The sequence below is a fragment of the Lampris incognitus genome, chromosome 14, assembly GCF_029633865.1.
Source record: "Lampris incognitus isolate fLamInc1 chromosome 14, fLamInc1.hap2, whole genome shotgun sequence".
NCBI classification, from domain to species: Eukaryota; Metazoa; Chordata; class Actinopteri; order Lampriformes; family Lampridae; genus Lampris; species Lampris incognitus.
The window spans coordinates 36,463,457-36,472,906 of record NC_079224.1 but is presented as its reverse complement, the minus strand read 5'-3'; the positions used below and the strand labels follow the sequence as shown (position 1 = coordinate 36,472,906).

General features: G+C 43.5%; 1 protein-coding gene across 1 annotated transcript in view; it reads right to left on the bottom strand.

Moving 5' to 3' along the window:
* The window catches only part of ca8 (carbonic anhydrase VIII), a 12,210-nt gene extending 3,221 nt beyond the window's left edge, over positions 1-8,989 (bottom strand). The window contains exons 1-2 of the mRNA XM_056293881.1: positions 8,606-8,989; positions 414-605 (exon numbers count right to left, since the gene is read on the bottom strand). Coding sequence (XP_056149856.1) covers positions 414-605; positions 8,606-8,678 — 265 coding nt within the window. The 5' untranslated portion in view covers positions 8,679-8,989. The remainder of the gene's footprint in view (positions 1-413; positions 606-8,605) is intronic.
* Positions 8,990-9,450: the final 461 nt, after the last annotated feature.

The following is a 9,450-nucleotide window of genomic DNA, read 5'->3' as shown; positions in this document are numbered from 1 at the left end:
GGGCGAGGGTGTCTGATGTTAAGACCCGAAACACCTGATAACCGTTACTGATGATGGTGTCCAGGTTGCACGACATGGTGTATCAGAGAACTGAGTGTATCATCCTGTAAATTATGTTAGTCGTTGTAATTTCAAGCATTTAAGTGAACTGGAATGGACTGCATTGTTTAATGAACATCCTGATCCCTGCTTTCTCATGTCTGAAATTGTGGCTCAGGGACCAAAATGAGCCATGCACATACGTATATCTAGTGGCTATTCTCATTTGAAAAAAAAAATACCAGTATGTATGAGCCACCTTGATGCCCAGGGTGAGAGACTAGGTTTACTCAGTATGTGTGTGTCTTTGCATCTTGGACGGGTCTGGGTCAGGGCAATGCTGGTCGCCAGATATGGACTTCAGTGAACTTTACCTGACTTGGACTTGAGCATGATGCGTACAGTGTGTCCATCGTTGATGACCTCACAGTCGCGACAGACCACGTAGTTCGGTGACAGGCCGGTGTCCAAGATGGAGGGGTCATATTGAGCCTCCCTGGAGTTCAGGTTGATGGGAGACTGATATTCCCCATTGGCTGCTGGGAAATGGAGTCCCCATTCTACGCCTGGCGATCATAACAGACTCATGAATGAGTACATACAAACACACATGGACAGATGTGTACAGATACACTATGTCTCAGTCTCTCAGTCTCACACACACACATGCACACACATACACATTAGATACAACACTGAAGCGATGATTATCTTCTGGTAATCACCAATTCGTTCCTTTCTATTCACGGCCAATTTGTATTTTCATTTGCTTCATGGTTTTGGTCAGCTCGTGCACCTTTAATCAGTACTTATAAAGAAAGGTCCAAGGTTGTCGGGCTGAACTTTTTGTTTTTGTGCAAGATTTTTTTTTTTGTTCTTCTGCTCCCTTGTTTTTGCACTTTTCTGAGAGATTTTGAATGACAGAGATGTTAAATATGGCAAAATGTCTGGTAACTAGACTGTAGCCATGCACCAAATGGGGCTGTTGACTCTGAGCTTGGTCTACATGTGCAAATGGATGTCCTTTTAAACATTGCCTATTGGACCGCCTTTGTCTGCTAATTAGATTTTCTACCATTATGACTTTTTTCTTTAAAAAATACTGGTTCTGTTCCCTCACAGGTCTTTTTTTTTCCAGCTCTTGTCAATTTACTCATGCAATATAGTATCTCTATGTCCGTATTTCGAACACTTCAAATTTCTGTTTTCCCACACTTTTTCATAAAACCCCCCATCCCCAGCAGCTGTTCATATGCAGCCTTTAGCTCCTCTGTGATGTGTGGGCAGGTCTGCCAGTGTGTCTGTGATGTGATGTGTGGGCGGGGTCTGCCAGTGTGTCTGTGCGTTGTTGCACATGTCAGTGTGGTATTGATCCAGATAGGAAAAACTGCACCAGGAACTTCTTCAATGAGTCTTCCTCTCTTCTTCTTCTTCCCTCTCTCATTGCCTGTCTCCCTTTGTCCACACCCTCTCCCTCCCCTACACTCCGTCTTTCTGACCCTGTCCTTCTCTTCAACTCTCCCACACTTATCGTTCGTCCTCCTCCCATTCATACCTCCGTCCCCCTTGCTCGCTTGTCAGAATTAGTATACCAGATACACCAACACAGATGTAGTTACTTCTTTCGTCTTTTTTTATCTCCTGGTATTTATTAGTTTCTTACTTTCTTTGTCTCACTTTAACTTTGGCACTCTCTCTCTCTCTCTCTCTCTCTCTCTCTCTCTCTCTCTCTCTCTCTCTCTCTCTCTCTCTCTCTCTCTCTCTCTCTCTCTCTCTCTCTCTCTCTCTCTCTCTCTCGCTCTCTCTCGTACTTTCCTCTGTCTTCTCTCCCTCTCTTTCCAAAGGCCAGATGAGGTCTGAATTGGCCAACAACCCCTTTCTCCACCCCTCGCTCCACCATTCCTTCCCTCCCTCTCCTGGTCTTAGTGTCCAGGGTGAATGGGTGGTCTCGCTGTGATGTGACCTCACACACTTGGCCCTGTAAAGCTGAGAATGAAACCATTGCTGCACGCAGTAGAGTGGAGGAGAGAGAAAGAGAGAGACGGAGAGAGAGAGAGACAGAGCGAGAGACGGGACTGGGAGGACAGTATGGCCGACTTTAATGTGCTTTAAAAAACAAAGTTAATCGAGGTTCCGGTGAGAGGCCTGATACTTTGGACTAGACAGAATGAGGAAGATTAACTGAGAGATACACACAGTGTATGAAGGTGACACAGAAAGGGAGAAGAAGAAAAAGATAGAATCAGAGACTGAGAGAACGAGCGGATGAATGGGGGACGACAGGACCATGAGATAAAACAGTGGTGTTAGTGAACCAGAGCAGAGAGGCTAATGTGGCTAACGTCACGAAAAAGCTTCTAACAGCCAGCGCCCTGGAATAAAATAATTCCTGCCATCTCAGTACATAGTTCATGTTGCTTGCTGTTGTTTAAAGATTTCAACCCCTGGGCATCCGGGTAGCATAGCGGTCTATTCCGTTGCTTACCAACACGGGGCTCGCCAGTTCGAATCCCCGTGTTACCTCCGGCTTGCTCGGGCATCCCTACAGACACAATTGGCCATGTCTGAGGGTTGCGGGAAGCCAGTTGCGGGTATGTGTCCTGGTTGCTGCACTAGCGCCTCCTCTGGTTGGTCGGGGCACCTTTTCAGGGGGGAGGGGGAACTGGGAGGAATAGCGTGATCCTCCCATGCTCTACGTCCCCCTGGTGAAACTCCTCACTGTCAGGTGACAAGAAGCGGCTGGCGACTCCATATGTAACGGAGAGGCATGTGGTAGTCTGCAGCCCTCCCTGGATCGGCAGAGGGGTAGAGCAGTGACCGGGATGGCTCAGAAGAGTGGGGTAATTGGATGGGTACAATTGAGGAGAAAAAGGAGGAAAATTTAAAGAAAAAAAAGAAGAGAGATTTCAATCCCTATTCAGAGATTACAAACACCTTTTGGTGCTACTTACAATAGCAGGTGGGGCTCCACATTATGTAATTCTTTTTTAAATTTTACTTCAAGTTCTGTTTCTGAAATTTGTCTTTCATTTCCTGTTTTTGTTCCTGTACTTTTACCTGTTTCTGTAGGTGACTGTTGAGTTTGTTGCAATTTGCAATTTTGATTTAGCAGCCCTCCATATTTTTGCCCCAGCCCTGACACCCTGTTTCGAGTATACAAAGAGAACCGCTGAACTTCCAGGACAATAAGTTATCAATGTACCAAATTAGGGTTGGGTGGGGGGGGGGCATACTCACTCAAAAATAAAGATACGAGAGGAACAGAAAGTTTCAAATTCAATTCAAAGATACTTTATTTATCTCCCTAGGGGAAATTCCTGTGACCAGTAGATCACACAATCTACATTAGCATATAAATATAGATAAGGGACAACGTGCAATAGAATAAGGTAATGCTGCATACACAGGGTTAAAAACAAAATTGCTTAAAATCAGAGTCATAGATAGATAGATAAAAGGTGCCAATAAAAAATACCACATAGTCCTTGAAGGATTATAGCACAGAGTCCAGTGGGTGCAGGTGGTGGTGAGTAGAGACAGAGAGAGCGAGAGAGACAGGGAGAGAGCGGGAGGAGAGAGAGGAACAACCAGCAGCCCAGGTCATGAGCCCCTGCTGTTGGCTAAGGTGCTGTAAAGCCTGATGGCTGTGGAGACAAAGGATCTCCTGAACCGTTCAGTCTTGCAGCGCAGCAAGTTGAGCCGTCCACTGCAGCTGCTTCTCTGTCCTGCCAGAGTGTTGTGCATCTTTCCACCACAGTCCCTAGTAAGTCCAACCTCTTGCCAAGCATTGAGCCAGCCTTTTTCACCAGCTTGTCCAGCCGTCTAGTGTCCTTGTCTGTCATGCTGCCTCCCCAGCAGATCACAGCATAAAAGAGGACACTTGCCACCACAGACTGGCAAAACATGTGCAGCATTTTACTGCAGACATGAAAGGACCTAAGCCTCCTTAGGAAAAATAGTCTGCACTGCCACTTTTGTTAGAGAGCATCTGTGTTCAAGGACCAGTCCAGCTTGTTGTCCAGATGCACACCTAAGTATTTGTAAGTCTGCACCACCTCAATGTCCACCCCTCGAATGTTGACTGGCTTAAGAGGGGGCTTGGACCTGCAAAAAAAGCCACCACCATCTCCCTGGTCTTGGAGTTGTTTAGTGGGAGGCAGTTCTTATTGCGCCTGTCACTGAAGGCCTTTGTCAGGCCCCTGTACTCCCCTTCCTGCCTATTCCTGATACACACCAACATAGCCATGTCATCAGAGTATTTCTGTATGTTGCAGGACTCAGAGTTGTACTTAAAGTTTTCTGTTTACAATGTGAACAGTAAGGGAGCTAAAACAGTCCCCTGTGGAACCCCAGTGCTGCTCACCGCTGTCCCAGAGACACAGTTGTCCAGCCTGATGAACTATGGTCATCCTATCAGGTAATCTGTGATCCAGGAAACAAAGGAGGGATTCACTCATCCCTTTGAGCTTGTCTCTAAGTATGGGGGGGTTGGATGGTCTTAAATGCGCTTGAAAAACCAAAGAACATAATTCTCACATAACCACCTGGTTCATTCCTCATGTTCATACACAAAGGCACATTTTCCACAGATGTGCCATCACAGGCACATTTTGGCCACTAGGTGTATGTAATTGTGCTTCTGAAGGTACAAATGGTAGGGGTGTAAAAAGGGACTTGCAACAAAGGATGTTGTATTGTACCTGTATAGAGTGCAGCCTCAGTGGCAATATTTGTACTCCAGAAGGAACAATTCTGAGAGTGTAGGGTCAGCTATTTCCTTTCATTATTTTATGGCCTTTCTGCTTTGTTAAATCTCACACTGTGAGGACACGCAATGAGGACTGAGGGAAAGACAAGTAACACAAATCAGTTTCAAACCAAGGGCATGATGTCCACCATAGTCAGGCAGGACCATCTGGGAACACCAGTAAATTAACCAGATGCTTTACTGGGGAAAGGGGACCACTGCTGCAGATCTGTTAATTTGTCTACTCTAATTGTATTACACCAGACCTACAACTCAGTACTTAAATCCTCGTATTTCCCATTGGCCCTCTGTATTGAATATGGGTTTCTAATGCAAGCAAGTTTTTAACTCACATGAGAACATTTCAAATTGTGTTTTCCTCTTCACATGTATTGTATTCCAGTTTGATGATGGCTTTAGTGTGCTGGCTCAGAGCCGAAATGGAGTGAAACAGAGAGCTCTGGCAAAGTAAGACTAGCAGACACAACCCAGCCAAAATTCAGTTCTGCTATTTGCTGACCTTAGTTTCTCTGAGGATACAATGTGAACATTGTATGTTTGGCGAAATAGAAAGTTGGAAAAAAATTAGCAGGGAACTAAAACTATTTGATAAGTATCAGGAAGCTTGGTTCTCCCAAAGCCATCACTTCTATGTGTACCTAACACCGCACCAAGTCTGATCTCTGAGGCCCTCTCGCCTTTCATTTTCCCTCTCTTCAGCGGAGGGGAAGGCAGTGAAAAAGATGGCAGGACACAGTAAGACCTTTCACATTCCCCTTTTCCTTAGTAACAATAGTAGAGAGGGGGGGGGGGGGAGAGAGACCAGACTTTAGACATTCCTCTGATCCTCGGCAACTACAGCTCCTGACTACTAACTCTTTCCTTAGCGACAATACACACAATAAGCCTGTTCACAACAGCTAATCAAAAACAAAACAGTCATCCCATGATTGCTTTATTTCTCATGCGGCTGATTCACTCAGCCACACTACCAGGGTATCCATGTCTGAGTAACACTAGCTGGTTGAATGGCTAAAATGGTAAACCTGGTCGGTAGGCTGACTGGCTGGCTGGCTGGACGTATGTATGGATGGTGTACAGACTTGATTTCTTGCTGGAAAACCCACTCACTGACAGGGTGGGCTGCCAGTTAGCTGACTGAATGACTGGCTGAATGGTTTGCTAACTTACCCATTTATTGACACCCTTTTGTTAGCATGAATCAGTTCATCTGATAGTTGGAAACTATGGCTAGACTAACATCACATTTACTTAGATTACATGCAGGATGAGTCAGTATACTGAATTCATCTCTTCCCATCAACGTTTACAAGAAGCTATTTCCCCATGCCCAGGCTGTCTTGTTTCTTATTTATAAGTAATATATTCATTTATATAAATAATGGAGTTTTTATATATAGAAATGTCTTATATACTTATTTCTTCAGGAAAGAGTAAGGGATTGAGGAAGTTTTACATGGTGCTAGATGATTGTAGTATTGTGGTATATGGGCCAATAGAAGCTCTTAGAATAGCCCAGTAGCATGATCAAAGTTAATTAGAAACGGCCTCCTAGCACCCCAGATCTCTCTCTCACACTCACACACACACACACACACACACACGCACACGCACACACCATAAGTATACTTGTGCTGTAGGTCCTTTGTGTCATATTAACATTAGAAATTGTGTTATACTGTGCAAATTATATAATATTCCCATATTTCTTTTCTCAAAAAGCACTGAGGAATTAGACAGGCAAAGCTCAGGAGGCCCATTGGAGGATTTTTTAAAATTTTATATTGACAATACAATTACTTTATGATGTAATCCACCATTTAAAAAAAAGTGATTACAAATGAAAGACTCACCCTTAAATAAGTTAGCAATGCAGTCCTAGAAAGGAGAAGGGGTTAGGCATGCACTTATTCATAAAGCAGTGGAAACGTGAATGGATTTGTTAAGGAAAAATTGAACGTTTTATAGCACAATTTAGTTAGTCCTGGGCCAACAATGTGTTTGGCACATGACGCTGCTTATGATGCTTTCAGGCCAAAATCATGCAGCTGAATGATACAACAAATGAAGGTAGTATTACTGTTAGTATTTGTTGATAACCTTGTAAAACATGAAAACGCTTGTCTTGATCGACATTAGTCTATAAGGTCTTAGGTTTCAGTTCATTTTTTGATCTCCTCTCACTGTGTCTTCATTCATAACCAGCTCTCTTTCTCGCAAAGACCCTATAAACTACCAATACCACTGGTGCTCTAATGAAACATCTTATCTCCACACTTACATACATGTAACTGTGCCCGCCTTCAAAAGGTTTTGGTGCCCACAAGTTTCCAAACCCTGTTGCATCGCCAAATTGATGTAAATGAATTGTGAAATTGAGAAATTAAGCTGTCGATGAAAAGAAGTCAAACCGTTCTTCTAGAAAACCTTTCTAAAAAAGCTAACTTTGCGGAGATACAAGGTTTCAGCAGGACACTGATGGTATTTCTAAGCCACGCGTTGGCGTCGAACGTGTCTCCATGCTAAAGGGTTAGCATGCGTTCAGTATACTTACAGTGATAGTGTTATTGGTCAGTGTAACAGTGTTTTCCACAGCACTCAGTGAAGGCAGAATAAGAAGTAGACGGAGTAAGAGGCTGTGTTATCTTATACAGACACAGCTACAGCAATGTGCCCGAGTCACCGTTGCATGATGTTAACCCTTTGTCGAGTTGCTGAGATAAAAAGTTGGGTTGAAGGAAACTTTGAAGGCTTGTAGATTGGTATCTCATTGCAAAATGAAATTAATTACATTTTGCAAGCGTTAAGATCTGTAGTGTAAAAAAAGTTGAATTTGAAATAAGCAAACACTAGATGTAGTATAAGCTATGAATTAAAGTTAATTATGCCCCTAATCACCACAAGTCCTGATGTTCTGAACAGGGTTTAGTTGGGGCTAATAACAGTCAAAACAACAATTTGACCCAGTTGGTCCCAACTCAGGCTATGGCCAAAATGTCAGGTGATCGTGATTTCTCAATCATTTTCCTGAGAAATCTCCAATTTCACCCTGAACCAATACGATTTGGTAAGGAAGGCAACACTTGACTTGAACAAGTTGAAGTTTTCCCCCACACTGCAAAAAGTGTCATGTCAAAACCGAGACGAAACACATTTGACTAAGAAAATCAGGCAAAATAACGTTTCACCTGGGTAAGATTTCTCGAAACAAGATAAAATCACCAGAAATCTTGAAGCAAGATAAAGTGCATTGATTTTAAGATACCCTCTCTAGTCTGTAGCATAACTCAAGTTGAATCGTGCAGTTTTCAGATGCAACCACTTAAGGCAATTCACCATAAAAAAGTGTTATTTTACTTCTTGAGGCGTTCTCTTCTAGATGACTCTAGATGAATATCTTTAAATCATGACAAGTAAGTAATTCTCAAGTCAAGACGACAAGACATTTGTGTGTGATTTTAAGACTATTGGACTTGATCAGACAAATCATTTTCACGCTGGCCTTTATCTTCAGGCTGACTGAAATCATTGCAGGTGGACACAAATCATACATATATCATATAGCTATTTTTAGCATCAGAATAGTAATATTTTTTTTTAGATCATACCAAATGAGCACATGATATTATCAGCAGGAAAATATACTTTTGTTTGCCTGTACGACACAAACGTGAGGCAACATGTAGGCCCAACCTGAAAACAACGATGCTAGGCTGAATATGATACAGAGTTTAGGTGCTGCAACCGTTCAAAACAAATCTTGACTATTTGATTTAGAGTTGATGAAGAGTCCCTTACCTTCCTCGTAGCCCCAGTCCAGCTCATCTTTACCGGGGTAGTAATCAGTCGTCTCATTTGCGTTGTCTGCCATGATCACCCGCACTTACAGTAAACACGAGTATAGAGGGACAGAAGTATTCTCTCTCTCTCTCCCAGTGACTCAAAGTCAGGTTTTTCTCGCTTCTTCTTTTCAGCTCTGCGGTGTCTGGGATAGAAGATCTCTCTGCATTCAGCTGTGCTGGAGTCTCTTGGACCGTCTCCCAGTGGTCACTTTGGAGCAAGCTGGTTTTCTGATGGTCAGCCACCCCCCTTGTCTTCTGTCTCCTCTCTCTCTCTCTCTCTCTCTCTCTCTCTCTCTCTCTCTCTCTCTCTCTCTCTCTCTCTCTCTCTCTCTCTCTCTCTCTCTCTCTCTCAGTACTTCTCTCTCACTGTGATTTTCTGTGAATTCCTCCAATAGCAGCTGCAAGTCCCTCTCCAGTGTTGTTCACAACGGTCCTCTTATCTTTTTTCCTCCCTCCTTCACTCTTGCCTTCTTGTGTTAAAGACTGATGACAGGTTCTCTAATGCCACAGGAAACTAAGGAATGACTGATATCTGCTGTTCTCTTTCTCTCTCTCTCTCTCTCTCTCTCCCTCTCTCTCTCTCGCTCTCTCTCTATCTCTCTCTCTCTCTCACACACACACACACACACACACACACACACACACACACACACACACACACACACACCCAATCACTCTCCAGAGGTCTGTTCTGCTTCTCTGTGATACTTTTCTGTCCTCTCTCCAAACTATTCTGCTCTGTTCTCTCTCTCTCTCTCTCTCTCTCTCTCTCTCTCTCTCTCTCTCTCTCTCTCTCTCTCT